General features: G+C 43.9%; 1 protein-coding gene across 13 annotated transcripts in view; it reads right to left on the bottom strand.

Moving 5' to 3' along the window:
- LOC114802942 (dystrobrevin beta-like) overlaps positions 1–16,567 on the bottom strand; it is a 38,403-nt gene that overhangs the window by 18,532 nt on the left and 3,304 nt on the right. For 12 of the 13 annotated variants that reach the window (XM_029002105.1, XM_029002106.1, XM_029002108.1 and 9 more), the window contains exons 2-3: positions 8,841–8,886; positions 796–863 (exon numbers count right to left, since the gene is read on the bottom strand). In XM_029002105.1, the coding sequence (XP_028857938.1) occupies positions 796–862 (67 nt within the window). In that variant the 5' untranslated portion in view covers position 863; positions 8,841–8,886. Of the gene's footprint in view, positions 1–795; positions 864–8,840; positions 8,887–12,631; positions 12,650–16,567 lie in introns of those variants that run through there. The other variant, XM_029002096.1, reaches the window with a different exon arrangement.

Genomic DNA, 16,567 nt, shown 5'->3' with positions numbered 1-16,567 from the left:
TCATCAATAAATTCCTGGCAATGTAATTGTGATTTTGGTCATAATCCTACAGCCCAAAACCTAGGCTCCTCACTGTTCCTGGGGATCACAAATGAATGTAGAATCGTAAATCAACCCACTTTTGGAAACAATTTAAAGCATCCACTGTTAATAACTTTCTCAATAGTTATTATCAACAACTTGATGTAATTTCCGCGAATGCGGAACTTCCATAGGCCGCTCTAGTCCTTATAATCATTTAAAGCTAATATTAGGGGACCAATAAGACATAATAGTAGACCTTTAAACATTTTTTCGGGAGTAAAAACCCTTGTCATGAATGTCATGAACTACTCCATGGATCTTCTCCCAAAAAGATTAAACATTACATTTCCAAAACGTACGCATAAATGATCCTGGTGATAAATAGTATATTTTATAATAATATATAATTGGTAGCTAAAACTAAACCGTTGTATATGTATGCACTCTCAGGGTCCAATGATTTCAGCGATGTGGAAAACGCAGACACAATCGCAGAATCCGTCAAATAATTCCTTTCTCTGCCTGCTATAAAGTGTTTAAACTTCGATTCATCGATCATGATATACTGCTGTATTGATCATTTCTTCCACCCCTAATAAATCTATTGAGTGTGGCTGAGCCAGCAGTACTACGTTGTCATTGTTACCATGGGCAACATATCAGGAAAGTGCTGTGTTATGTGTCCCTCTATGATTCTCACCTCTGTCACACAGTTCATTCAGACATTCTGGAAGCTAGGTTGTTTTAGAGCAATAATCCTCCACCACTCACTCATGTCCATGAAGATCTGTCTCTTCTCCGCCATGGTCTTTCCTCGACGTCCTCCCTCCTCGATCATCCTAGAGAAGAGTGACACGATAAAGGCCCGGAATCTTCACGTTGCGCTTCTGCTGACAATATTTTCTCCAGATCGAATGAGTCACAAGATGACACTTTCACGGTCTGAACATCCAATCATTAACTGCACTGCAGTGTGTGACAATCTGGACTCTACCACCAGACAAAAACACACACATGTTAAGCCATGGAGTACTACAACCTGGGGCTATGCACAGTATCCGGATCAGAGGCGTCAGTGATGTAATATTTGTATACTTTAATACACCGTGGAGACATGTCTAATAATATAATTACAGAAAATGGAGATGAGTGATCATGAGTGAGGTTAGAATGAAAAGAATATGTCCATCCTAATTACTGCAAGGAGTCTGGTGAGTTTAATAATAACTGGAGACTACTTTCTGTTCTTCTCTTTTAAACAAGAAGCGTCATGCTGCAGAGATACTGGCTTCCTTCCCTTCAACGTTACCTTCATCATCCAGCCACTCTTACTTACGCAAAACAACGACCATGATAAGCACAGCCTTTAGAAAAGGAATTTACTTATAATAGAAAACAGAAGAAGTTCACAGAATCTGCCAGTTCCTGCAGGGTCCATCTTCTCCAGGAGAGATGATTGGTATATAACTCAGCCAGGACAGATGTCTTTCCTTCACGGCCAGAAAAACTCCCTGGATGGAGCGGAGGTGACCGACACAGTAGGCGCTGCGCTTACGTGGTCCTCAGGCTTTAAAGCCTGCGTCCATGAGTGAGCTTCACAGGCACTCCAAAAATGCTTGATCTAAAGGCCAGAGGAGCAGAGGAGGAGAAATTCTCCCAACGCTGCACAGTAAAAGTGTAGTTCCAGTTTAAGTTGAAATGTTTCGCTGACTAGGCACATCGGCTCCGTTTTGGTGTGCCTGTGCCTGTAACTGTGGGAACAGAGCCGAGACCCTCTCTGCTCTTTCAGCAACTTCAGAGGCGCTCGCCGTTCCGCCATTACATCACACCGGTCGATTTTCTCACCGCGGAGGACCAGCTCCGTATGCAGACCGTACAAGCGCGCCACGACAGCTCCATTAACGCCATGCCTAGTCATTTGCATGAAATGGTTAATGAGATGTTTTCAATTCATACCTATGAAGGCCTGTTTTCCTCAGCACACCATGTTATTATAATGTTTCATTTACAAATGGAGCCGTGACATTACGATCCCATCCACAAAACGACTGTCCATTACCATGGCAACAGCCCCAGCCACGCTTCAACAAGCCTGGAGTGATAAACACTCTTCGTCAGCAGATCTTGCGTTCAGAGTTGAGGTCAGAATTCGACACTTCGGAAGGAGGAGTGGTGACGTAGCTACTATAAGTGCAACGTTCATTCTTTCAGTTGGGTGATGATTATTCAGGGACCAGTGCCAGCTATCTGGAATGAATACATGTTATATAGGTCAGAGTATAGCAAAACCAGACCTCAAAATTCATAAGCCAGTCCAGGTTTTTCTTACATTCCACCTCTTCAGGTCACCTGGACTGGAAACAGAAACATTACAAAAACAGAACTGGGCTGGGCTGACGTGACAGGTCACCAGAGAAGGTCTGAGAATGTCAGAACCGAGGCTGTGCAGTGAACGACACATTTGCATGACTTAACATAAACATGGGGTTTAATGCAAACTAACCCAAAACGCATAAAAGACAATGACCACACAGGGACATGTCACAACCAGGATACATTTATAGTAACACTAACTGCTGATAACAATCAGGGCAATCAGAGACAATACAGGGCAACATGAAATCTGGAGTTCCGAAAAATGTCAGGATTGTGCCAGAGGTCCACTATTTTCAGGAACTAAATAGATATTTAGATACAAATTGGTCCTGTTGCCTCATGTTTTGTGTGTCACATTTGTAACCATGAGTTCACAATCATTGTCATTGTGACGTCACACATTAATTCGTAAAATGTGCGCTTTAAGAAGGCAACGCTGTTGTACAAGGTGGGTGTAGGTTTGAACGGTGAACAAAAACTGAGGTGAAAAGTAATAAACCCCCTACAATAATAAATGGTATTTATGTGACTCACCAACAGCCAGGACAGGAGTTAGTCCCAGAATTTTATATGTACAGGTAAATATGACGATGGCAGAGATTAGCAAATGAAATTAACATTTAACAAAACTATTTACAAATCGCAAAACACTTTTACCAGTCAGTAGCCAATCATATGTAAAGGATAGGTACTATAGACCAGAAGTTCGTGTTTGCTGACTGATCATTTACTGTGTGAGCTCGTTCCGACTTGCTCTGTCCCGAGCCTGACTAAAGTAATTGATTTACAGCTCTACAGCTCAACTCCAGGCCCGAACACAGCAGGAACGGTTAACAGACTCAAGTGACACTGAGCAGCCGGTCTCAGTTTAGTCAGCTGGTAAACCTCGAGAGAATGACATAATATATTGTCGCTTTAGTCAGTGTACTCATAATACAAATCGCATCATTTTACCTTCATGTAATTGCACGATCTGACATCGCGATTGCAATGAAATTTATTTCGCAGCCCTATGTAAAATGTATGTAAACACACATTGGTGACATTAAGGAAGTTTATTACACTTTTGTTTATTACACAGTGATTGTCATTGTGAGACATAGCAAGCACAGCACATGGTGACACAATAAAATGTGTCCTCTGCATTTAACCATCACCCTGAGTGGGCAGTGGGCAGCCATGACAAGCGCCCGGGGAGCAGTGTGTGGGGACGGTGCTTTGCTCAGTGGAACCTTAGCAGTTCGGGATTTGAACTGGCAACCTTCCGATTACGGGTCCGCTTCCTTACTCGCTAGGCCACCACTGCCCCTTTTAATGTCTCTTTTGTGTGTGTAATGTTCCTCCTGTTAGTTGTTGTTCAGCACTGTTCTTTGGTTTGTTGGTTCACTTCACTTGCCTGCACTCTAGATAAACGCACTCTTATTGCACTTTGGTTGTGTTTGTGTGTTTCCAGCCACCTACTCCCCTCCCGTTGTTCATGTTCTCTACCCCTAGACGGGAAAGTGACACATCATTCATAAGCAAGATTCATAACAGAGCCGTATCATCTCACACCAAGGAGCAGCAAACCAAATTGATCAAATGTCCAGGAAGTGATCGCTGGGATCTGGGTTACAGCTGAAGGACACAGGGCTGTGACCAGCCAAGGTAAGTGACTCGCAATGGGTGCCCATGAACCTGCTAGTTTGTAAGAATACGTCATACACCAGAGAACGACAGCTGGTACCCTACAAACGTCCTCCAAAGACCCTTTGTCTTTGCTGGAATCCAGTTTCCCACGATTCCTCAATCTCTTTCTCACTCGCTCACACACACACATTCCGCAGAGGATTTGAAAGCTTCCCAGGAGACTTACCCATAATCACCTGAGACAAAAGAGCCACACTGGAACACTGTAAATCAGGCCTTACATAAAGACAACCGTGGGTGGAGGGGATTCCTCATCCTCTTCTTTTTATCCATTCATATATAATTCATTCATCCAACCATCCAGCACTGAGTTATTCATCATAGACTCCATAATTCATCCAATACACCCAGAGGCTCCTTTCATCAAACAGCTCTTTGTACTTTAAGAGGAAGGAATACACACAACACAAGCATGGAGCAGATTCTCTCCCTCCCTCCCTCTCTGCCATGAATGATTTGCTGGCATGAGTGAACAGACTCTCCACCTCACCCACCTACGTACCAGTACACACACGTACACACACACACACACACAGTTAAATGTGACATGTTATACACATTCCCCGCTGAGACGCAGAGACAAGGATACATGCTGCCTTCGGCCTGGAGCCTGACTGTTCTGCAGCCTGCGCCGCGCTGCCAAGACATTCCACCCAGCCCGTAACCCATGACAACCCAGAGTATAGCCTTACAGCAGCGCCGTCCCTCTGCTCCTCTCCACCACAGGACCTTTACCAGAGAAGCAACGACCAACAACCACATGCGCTGACATGCACTTCAGTAGATTGATAAAAAAAGTGGAAAAAATAGTCTGAGGAATAATCCATACAGGACAACTTCACTACCCAATCAGAATTAAGCATCTATAAAGCCATGGAATATTGACCAAAAGCGACAAATTCTATTGATGACAGTAGACCATTAAATGAAATATACTGTATGCTGATTAACATATTATACATGTATATAAATATTAAAATTTAAAACCTGAGAGACACCATCAACCGGAATCAAATTCCTTGTATGTGCATGCCAATAAACACGATTCTGAAAATAATACTGTAATTAGCCTGTCTAAAGTGTCTTGTTGCTTGCTTGGTGTTTGCTTATGCCCTTTTTGTTTAGTGTAATTTGTCATATTTTTGTGTGGCTTTTTTGTAATTTCTGCATCTCTGAAACTGTTTGTTTACAATTTTCTGTCCTGTAGCTGATATGCCTTGTTTTATAATTACTATGGTAACGTTGCCAGCTAAGTGGCCAGGGAGCATGTGTGAAAAGTAGCCTAATAATTCTAATTCTGCCATATATTTATGTGTAAAACACATTCTTTCTTGACCTAAACTTTACCTACCTCTCTCTCCATTTCTCCTACGGATGCACATGTAACCTCTAAGCATCTGAAACATGCTCACACCCCAGCGGCAAGCGAACGAGCCCCAATTCTATTTTTACCCCGAGCCTTGTGGCTGTCTGACATAATTAACCTTTATATAATTACCCCTATGTGGCAGACAGCGCCGGTGTATGGTGACCGCTGCTGCGCCGACCCGGCAAAGACATTTCAACAAGGGGTTGGGGGGAAAGAGAGTAACAGTAATGTTCTTTACTACATAATTACTTTAATTGCTTTGGCAGTACCCATGTGGGTTTGTTGCCAGCGAAGCACTTTGAATGTGATTTTGTGGAGAGACGGATGGGGTGAGCTTTATATTCTAGCTTAAAATGTGTGCTGTGCTGCATAATGCAACGTGGACAAGTCCAGTTAATCAAACAGGGTCAAGGAGTGTTGATTTTGCCACTCTATAGCCTCCTTGTGACAATGACCAATGAAAAAGTAACAACACAAGATGAAAATAAAGACTTCGGCTAAGGATCCGAAGGGTTGCGGGTTCAAATCCCGAACCGCCGAGGTGCCAATGAGGTCCCCTTGAGCAGAGCACCGTTCCCACACACTGCCCACTGCTCATTAAGATGATGGGTTAAATGCAGAGGACACATTTCACTGTGTCACTGTGTGCTGTGTATCACAAAATCAATGACAAAAACAATCACTTTCACTAAATCTCACTAAAGCCGGGCATGCATTGTGCTACATTTGGCCTATTTTGAGCCCATTTTTCCTGGAATCGGGCATCATGTGTCCTATAGTCTGTCTAGCACTGCCTGTGTCCCATATTTTTGCACTTCATGTAGCCCAGTTTGTCGATGTCACACACATGCACTTTATGTTGGTCTGTAACCTTGTTTAACTTGGTTCTGGAGAAACAATGTTTTGTTTCACTATGTCCTAACCTGAACGTATCTGAAAATTTGGGGCGGTGGTTGGGTTAAGGAAGCGGCCCTGTAATCAGAAGGTTGCCGGTTCGAATCCCGATCCGCCAAGGTGCCACTGAGGTGCCACTGAGCAAAGCACCGTCCCCACACACTGCTCCCCGGGCGCCTGTCATGGCTGCCCACTGCTCACTCAGGGTGATGGTTAATATTTCATTGTGTCACCGTGTGCTGTGCTGCAGTGTCACACACACTGCAGACTTTCACTTCAAAGGACAATAAAGCAATAAAAATGCCTGAGCTTGAACTACATAGCATAATTGTGGCCAAAAGTTTTGAGAATGACACAAATACTGTTTGTTTGCTGCTTCCATTTTTATGATGCCAATTTGCATATACTCCAGAATGTTATGAAGAGCGATCAGATGAATTACAAAGTGTTGACCAGCACAAGGCTGGAGATCATTCTGTCATTCTGAGTGATTTAGAATAGCAGACTGGATGTTTTAAAAGGAGGGTGATGCTTGAAATGATTGTTCTTCCTCTGTTAACCAAGGTTACCTGCAAGAAAACACGTGCAGTCGTCAAAAACTTCAAGGAGAGAGGTTTAAGTGTTGTGAAGAAGGCTTCAGGGTCACCAAGAACGTCCAGCAAGCGCCAGGTCCGTCTCAGATGGGAGGTGCCACCAGTGCAGAGCAGGCTCAGGAATGGCAGCAGGCCACAGTGAAGACTTTTGGACGATGGCCTGGTGTCAAGAAGGGCAGCAATGAAGCCACTTCTCTCCAAGAAAAACATCAAGGACACACTGATATTCAGCTAAAAGTACAGGGATTGGACTGCTGAGGACTGCTGGGGTAAAGTCATTTTCTCTGATGAAGCCCCTTTCCGATTGTTTGGGGCATCTGGAAAAATGATTGTCCGGAGAAGAGTTGAGCGCTACCTTCAGCCCTGTCTCGTGCCAACAGTAAAGCATCCTGAGACCATTCATGTGCTGGGCTGCTTCTCATCCAAGGGAGTGGACTCACTCCCAATTTTAACTGAGAACACAGCCACGAATAAAGAACGGTACCAAAACATCCTCCGACAGCAACTTCTCCCAACCATCCAAGAACAGTTTGGTGAAGAGCAATAACTTTTCCAGCATGATGGAGCACCGTGTCATAAGGCCAAAGTGGTAACTAAGTCACTCCGGGAACAAAACATTGAAATTTTGGGTCCATGGCCAGGAAAATCCCCGGAACTAAATCCAATTGAGAACTTGTGGTCAATCATCAAGAGACGGGTTGACAAACAAAAACCCACAAATTCTGACAAACAGGAATGGGTCGGCATTAGTCAGGATTTGGCCCAGAAGTTGATAGTTGACAGCATGCCAGGGAAAATTGCAGAGGTCTTGAAAATACTGTAAATACTGCAAATATTGACTCTTTGCATATATTTGATGTAATTGTCAATTGACAAAATTGACAAAACAATTGACAAAAAGATCTAAAAACACCGAAGCGGAAAACCAGTATTTGTGTCATTCTATAAACTTTTGGCCAGGACTGTACATGATGAAATAATGTACGGTCAGACCCCAGACGGTCAGATCTGGAATTTTGTATCTTTATGACGTCATAAGGGGAACTGTTACCTCCTGTTTCTCATGCTTTGTCCGCCCAGAGAATTTCCCACCCGTTCAATAAAATAGGAACTCCATCGCCTGTCATGGCCTGCAAACGTGTGAAGCATTCCAGTTGATCCAGTGATTGGATGTAAAAATGAGCTCAAATGTATTTTTTAAGTTCCATCATCCGAGACTCTGAACAACCAGCGGGCTCATTTGATTTTTTTCCTGGAAAAACGCTCACACGACTTCCTGCTTGCACCAAACAGGAAGTGTTGACAATGTCATTTCCGTGAACTTCTATTGGCCGGACTCTTCCTCGTCTTGCCTCTACTCCTCATCCTCCTCCTACGCGCGAAGAAACGGCGCGTCCTGGGGAAATTATTTTTATTCAATGTTTACACTTTACACTCGTGTAGTGTGAGCGCTCAGGTCACAACTGAGGTCCGACCAAACACCTGTGTACAGTGTATGCCCCGCTTAACCCACCACACGCCATAAAACCTCGTCCCTCCTCTCTCACCAGCCACGATTCTCGAAGAGAAGGACAAACTTCCCAACATCGCTCAAACACAGGAGACAAACAAAGATCAGCTCGTGCACAGACATCGATGACGCAGCACACACACACACACACACACACACACACACACACACACAACTGCAAGCAGCCAGAGGACAATAACACGGTGAGACACAGGCCGGGCCGTCCCCTCGGGCTCTATACAAATGTTGAAGGTGCCGATGCAGAGAGGATCTTTCATGTGAAACAGGCAGAGCGGAGAGGAAGAGCACAAAGAAACGTTGCTAAGGAAACCAGATACTGTTTGAATGTGTGTGTGTGTATGTGTGTGTGTGTGTCTTTATTTACCTCTCAGTAGGTTTCAGTCATTCAGGGCAGAGGATCCAGAAGTGTTCTGAGAGGACGAGAGGAGAGACAGATGGAGAGAAAGTTGTCAGTTCAGAAAGTTGTCATTTCACACTCAATAATAATGACAAACAACAAAACTCAAGAGCCGCGGAAATCTGCACACGACTGTCAGCCGATGTCGATGATGTATTGATGGTATGTATGAGTATGATGGTGAGTAAGTCGGTCTTGCAAAATTAACAAATATAACGATACTATATTAGTACTGCCTCACCACAGCAAAAAATAAAAAGCTATTTATTATCCATAAGCAGTCCACTAGATCTATATATAATACTACACAATGCTAACTCTATAGAATAACTATGTAATAAGTGATACGAGCAGAAGCTTGTATTTTAAAAACTGATATAACTTTCCTCAGCAATTTAGCACATCGAAAACAACACTGCAAAATTACAAATAAAAACAGATATACTCTTGACAAAATGGGCCCCGTTTATTTGGCCCATCATTTTTAAACAAAATGATGTGGTTTTTGTCCCTGTGTAACCTTATTACGTATGACATTTATACATGTAAGTTGGGTAAGATATATGCACTTGATAAAAGAAATAAAAGGGAAAAAACATATAAATACTTGGTTAATGTGAGACTTATGGCCTGTTGAGTCACAAATGCCTATTCTTTAGTTTGGTACCGTATACTGAGACAGTGAAAATACTGAACTGAATATTTTGGCCACATTTGTGTAAGGGATGCACCAATTCAATACATGTATCAGCTATCAGTCTAGATCGGGTATCGGTAAAACTGTGCCGATATATTCAACTAAATTATAGACTCTTGCAATAACTGCAGCGCCAATGCACGTCCAGAAGAACACGTCAAAGAACATGAAGAGTTTGGCAAAACTAGAACAGTTGTTAGTGAGAAGCAGTGTATACATATACTTGTGTTCTTGTTATATCGTCTTATTGCCTTATATTGAGAACAGTGGTGGGGCAGTGGTGGCCTAGTGGTTAAGGAAGCGGCCCCGTAATCAGCAGGTTGCCGGTTCGAATCCCGATCTGCCAAGGTTCCACTGAGGTGCCACTGAGCAAAGCACCGTCCCCACACACTGCTCCCTGGGCGCCTGTCATGGCTGCCCACTGCTCACTCAGGGTGATGGTTTAAATGCAGAGGAAAAATCACAAGTGACAATCACTTCACTTTTTAACTTTTTTTTTCTTTACAAGCAATATACAGTTTATGCATTAAATACTAGTATCGTAATGGAATTCCGGATCGGTGCGTCCCTAAATTGTGCCTGCCAAGCGTGCCTCGGTTTTCCAGGGTATACGTCCATCAACAGTGACAGCTGATAGAGTTGTCACCGACGGCGTGCGCGCCCCGCCGGGGCGGGGCGTGTAAGGGATCGTTCCCGCGGTGCCGCAGACCACCCACGAAGACCACCTGCGTGCTCAAAGTGCCTCTCCGGCTCAGACACTTGTACTCCGAAACTGACTCACTGGCTGTGGGCCTACTCACTTCACCACTGACTCACATGACTTGGCCCCAAATCTGGAGCCCGTACTGCTGGGTCCCTGTTCCGTCAGGCCGTATGAAACGGTGTGGAAATCCGCCTAAACGGCGGAACGGACCGTGAATTTGCATATGTAAACAAGATGCCGATCCCCTCCCCAGGCATAATGCCTGCTGAGCGCTCAGTAAAAGTGGATTGCAGAAAAATGAGATTCCTTTTCTGTATTTCTACCTTCTTTGTCTTTGTGTGATCAAACATTTATCAGCCCCTCCAGGACGTTCCAGCCTTTGTTCGGAATTGTTGCTACCTAAACTCCCTGATTTCACAGCAATTTCTCAAATGCTATGCTTCATGTTATTTTTGCAAGAGGAGCTAATTAAATTTGCAAATAATAATATTTAACTAATTAATTTTTTAAAAAATGTGAACACTCACAGGCTAAGCCCAAATATCCCACAAATTTGGCTGTGATCATGCACGCATAACGTAACGTAATCATGTTAAAATGTGAACGACATATACAGCAGGGCCACAATGAAGGTCTAATGGAGGTGGTTCTAATCCTGGAGGTGTACTTTTTTAATCACGCTGACATTTAGCCACATTAAATTAGTAAGTCGTTATACCCTGTCACCCCATCTCCTTCACAACCACAGACGCCTCGGTGTCTTGCACGGGGGACTGATATAATATGACGCTTATATATATTCCAAATAGCAAGGCCGGGCAGAATACAAAAATGATGCTTGAATATGTGATCATTCGCAATCACGTCACTAAAGAAAAAACGACACATTCTGCCATTTTTAGGGCTGTGGTTGCCTAAAAATAACTGGAGAGCTTGTAACTACAATAAGAAAAGTCAGAAAACGTCCACTACCAGAACTTCACATTCCAATGTCCAGAACTTCATTTTCCACGTAAAATAAAAACACGGCAGTGTTGAAATGTACCATTTGTTACCATGTCACTTTACTTCTGACTGCAACAATATTAAAAGATTTGCTTCTATATTTAACAGAATTAAGGTGCCAGTTTGGTAACCAGAGGAACTTACAGGAATCAGTGATTATACAATAGCACAAATTAATCAATACAATCTTTACTACTGTGTTTATAGTGACTTATCGTAACGGGGATATTTATATGGATGTATCGTTGATGATGTTTGTTTCTGAAATGGAACCTACAGCATTCTCATACTCTACATGCAACGGTTTCCTGTGGAACTCTTTGTGTTTAATAGACATGGACTCATGTTCCATGTGATTGGTACTGGTTTGAAACGGCCATCATCAATTTAATCATGGCACTTCCCATTGGGAGGCCACCATATGTCCATATGAAAGGTCATTCAGTTCATTCAATAATTAATTTCCTCAAGTGAAGTTTATGAGGTAACGGTTAATGGATTTAACTGGTCATGTTTCCACTACAGATTTGAGGAATGCTAAGGTAATTTTCTTCAAAATATCACTCCAAGACTCCCTGAAGAAGGATTGTCAGAAGCCTGATGAATGAAGAGGTGTGTGCAGGAAAGTTGGATATTATGGAGCTGAAACAACAACTCGTGCGAGCAGATTTATGGGCCATTTTTCGCAAATTGATGGGTTTTCTCATTTCTATAACAGAATGTGCAGAATGTGCATCATGCATGTTTCTGTGGCGATGACATGAAACGTATTCTATCTTACATTTCAACTTCCCTGGATTCACCATTTATGAACGTCAGACATTAATTCATTCATCTTTAGTGTTCTGTGGAAATGCAAAAACACCAAGCCTCATGGGGCAGAGGTGGCCTAGCGGGTAAGGAAGTGGACCCGTAATCAGAAGGTTGCCAGTTCGAATCACCACCCTGTTCAAAAGATTGAATGTGCTACAGTACCAAACTTACCACCTTCTCACGGCCAAAGACGTTTGTGTGGTGACTTTATGGCCAAGTGTGGTCCTCCTCCCTCAAACTCCCACTTACCGCCTGGCAAGCGGCTACTCGTGTGATGCACATTCTGCACATTGCTGACTAACGAGTGGACGTTAATGAGGAATTGGATAAGCGCAGCTTACGCAGCAAGGTCCTACCAACATATCATTAACAGAGTAATAGCCTCCTTTCATTTAAACAGCATCCAAATGCATCTGAAGTCTCACAGGCAGCGGAACACACACACACACACACACACTTATTATAACAAGTAAGAGGACGGGCCATCACGGGCACACAGTCCAGTTGCATATAAACCAGGAGGAGAGAGAAAGTCGTAACCTGGTAGTTGTACCGGTTCCAGGGTTCCAGGAAGAGGCCGGTGGGCACGAGCAAAGTGAGGGGCATCAAGATGGAAAGAGGGGCGAGCGATTAGGGGTAAAGGGAGGGTTGGCATGGTCACTCTGCTATTCCTGAACCCTGCTCCTCCCCTTTCACCCCCCCCCAACACTGGAGCACATGACCTCCCCACCAGCTGATCCACTTTCTCATCTGTCCGCCCTGACAGCACCGGATACACACGTACACCGTCTCCCAAATGCCACTTCTTGTCTGTTTTTGAACTTTGACAGCAAAAAACACCCAAATGAACTGATTCTCAAGTTTTATTTTCACACTGAATGCAGACGTACGCATCTAGCCACAAACCAGACCGGCATTCGGTCCACCACGTCGGCGGCACAAAGCCCCACTCGATCTGCAGGATCGACCCTGACGATCACATCCTTCCCTCCAAATCTCAAGTGGCAATCTAGCCAAAGCTAACAAAAGCCCTAAAAAGAAGTGCCTGTGCCAGGGCTTCCATCTAACCGATACCAACTACTTAAGAGTAGCGCATTTCACAAGAGTTTGCAGTTTGTGTAGAATTCTTGTGTGGTCCAAATAAATGAAAAAGAATTGAATTTTTGTTGAGTTTTGCATAAAATATCTCATTGACCCATTATATTTAAGACATTATATGTGTGTGTGTGTGTGTGTGTGTGTATATGCCGTATATGTGCCGTATCACTACAGCTTCCAGTTCAAGGTTTCCAGCAAGTGCCGCTGTCAAAATGAACCCTCAATACATCCAGGATCCGTCATCGACTCAAATTCTGCACAACCCCGCAGTTTCGTCCAATCACTTTCCGCAAAACTTGACCAAATAGACATTGTGAGCTCATTTTTCAAAACCTTTTTCTAAAATAGTTTGATGCCTATTAAGTGAAACAATATGGCGTCTGTTTTGATGATATGAAATGTGCGTTTAAAATAGATTTTGGAGCAGGAGTGGCCTTTTGTAACTGAGGTGTGGCCCTGAGCATTTCAGAGAAATTCCATTGCGCCGCTGACCAACAAAAACCACGTTTCAAGTCAGTGGCGCGTTGTTAAATGCATTTTTCATCTTGGACTTCACACAAAAGCACTTCATCAAATGAAACGCGAACACCTTTCGGGAGGCAAGGTTATTATAGTTAACGAAAACGAACGATAAAATTAAAACTAGAATTGAAAAAGCATTTTCGTCAACTGAAATAAAGAGTTAAAAAAAAAAACGAAAACTAACTGAAACTGTTTTGTGTGTATACAAAACGAACTTAAACGAACTAATATTATAGCAAAAACGTCCTTCGTTTTCGTCTTTGTAATAAGCCTTTTGGGTTGAATTAAAATCTATTTACTTCACGCTGCCAGTTTTAAGCCAGGTTTTTGACCATTATGGTAACACGTGGTCTGTGACGTCACGTGTCCATAGTCTGTCCGTGACGCCGCCGGCTAGCGTGATGGCTGCAGCGAAAGTCGGAAGAAAGTGGAAGAAAGTCCTATTTGGGATTTCTTTGATTATGACAGTGGCAAAAATAAAAGTAAGTGCCTTGTTGTAGAAGCAGGTGATACAATACGTGGAATACTTCTCAAGGGGAAAAACCCCACGAATCTGAAAGTCCATTTGAAAAGCTCACACAAAAAGGCGAACCAAGAGTACCTGAACAAGCCAGCCTCTTGCCCGCCCTCCCCCGAAAGAGAAGCGGTAGCCAGGCCAGGTAACATGGGAAAGGAACGTGATACTACAGCATCCATAATGGACCAAGTAGCTGCTGGCTAGTAAATACGCAGGAACACCACAAAAGAGAAGAAGCATTGGTAAATATGTTTATTAAGACTGGAATGTCTACACGACTGTGTGACTCGATTACCTTCAAAAAGTTCACCACGTCACTCGAACCAAAATTCAAAACACCCAGAGCTGCAAGAGTCAATAACCTTATCGGAGCTAAGATGGATAAGGCTATTCTGGTGATTTTGATTCATGCACCTGACAAATATCCTAATTTACAAAAAAAAAAACTAAAACTAACACTGTAACTAATAAAAACTAAACTAAAACTAAGCAATTTCAAAATATCAAAACTAATAAAAACTAGTAAATCTGCCTCTAAAAACTAATTAAAATTAACTGAATTAAAAAACTATTATAACTGTGTCGGGAGAAACGCACCTCGACTTCTCTCTACTTTGTGCTGCTGCAGAATCATTTTTTTTTCCCATCTCATAAATAGCAAAACGATCAATCGTGACCATATTCCGGAGAGAGACAACCCTACTTGACCCTGACCCGCGTAATAAAATGAATGACCGCATTAAAGCCACCGCAATCCTATCGAATGATTTAAAAAATAAGCTGATAAAAACCATGATCAGATGTTTTGAAGGTGTCCCTTCTCAGCTCTCGTAGAAATGGTCGATCAGGAAGATATTCTACAGGGAAATTACCGGTAATGACCCTCCATAATGACCCTGCGTAGTGAAATGAAGCATTAGAAACAAATTAAAAAAAGAGAAACTCGGCGGAGTGTGGAGTTCGCTCCGCCCGTCACGGCATTGCTGGGAACCGCCGGTTCATTTCCGAACCTGCAGATGGACCCATTCGATTTGCCGCCGTAACGGCGCGATGAAGTACAGCCGACAACGCGTTACGCAACCAGGCACCGATCTGAAAAACCAACGCGGCCGACCTGTCAGTCCGACCGAGGTCAGCCGTTCCCTCCTCTCGTTTGCACTCCATTCAGCAGCGAGCACGACTCGGATGGTGCTCGCCATGACAACCGCTTCACCATGACAACCTGGCCGTCATGACTGCATTCTGACAGGCCTCTGACGAATGGAGAGATAAATCTAGATAGATGGATAGATATTTGGAAAGCAGGTGTGTGTGTGTGTGTGTTTCTACTCGGTGAACTGTAGAAGCCGTGGCTTCTCCCGCTGTTCTCACACTTATTATGTATCATTCCCTCTCTCTCTCTCTCTCTCTCTCTCTCTCTCCCTCTCTCTCTCTCTCCCTCTCCTCTCTCTCTCTCTCTTTGTGATGCCGTCAGCGAGGAGCACCTTTGATTCCTCCGCCGGGGAATTAGCGGAGGGAAAGCGTCCTCCTGGCCTCTCCCTGTGAGAAAAGCCTCTCTTTCTCCCCGTCCCCCCCCCGCACGTCTCACCCGTCCCACCCGACTCTTTGAAACGCCCCATCAAACGCGGAGCAGAAGGTGATCCGGCGTCTGAGCCGGTTCGAGTGCGCTTGTTGGTTAATGACGGCGCGTCGCGTTAAAGTGACTGAAGTCATCGTGGCTTTTATACTTCTGCTCTTCAGTGCGCTCCGGGAGGCAAACGCACCCCAGCCTGCCGTAGCCGACAGTAAATACCCGACAGTAAATACCCGACCAGTAAATACCCCCAACCAGTTAAATACCCCCCGACCAGTAAATACCCCGACCAGTAAATACCCAACCAGTAAATACCCCCGACCAGTAAATACCCCCGACCAGTAACCATACCCCCAACCAGTAAATACCCCGACCAGTAAATACCCCAACCAGTAAATACCCCGACCAGTAAATACCCCGACCAGTAAATACCCCAACCAGTAAATACCCCGACCAGTAAATACCCCGCACAGTAAATACCCCGCACAGTAAATACCCCGACCAGTAAAATACCCCAACCAGTAAATACCCCGACCAGTAAATACCCCGCACAGTAAATACCCCGACCAGTAAATACCCCGCACAGTAAATACCCCGACCAGTAAATACCCCAACCAGTAAATACCCCGACCAGTAAATACCCCGACCAGTAAATACCCCGCACAGTAAATACCCCGACCAGTAAATACCCCGACCAGTAAATACCCCAACCAGTAAATACCCCGCACAGTAAATACCCCGACCAGTAAATACCCCGACCAGTAAA

This window comes from Denticeps clupeoides, chromosome 14, assembly GCF_900700375.1.
Source record: "Denticeps clupeoides chromosome 14, fDenClu1.1, whole genome shotgun sequence".
In the NCBI taxonomy this organism is placed as follows: Eukaryota; Metazoa; Chordata; class Actinopteri; order Clupeiformes; family Denticipitidae; genus Denticeps; species Denticeps clupeoides.
Note: the sequence above shows the minus strand (reverse complement) of the source record. Positions and strands in the feature narration are given on the sequence as shown.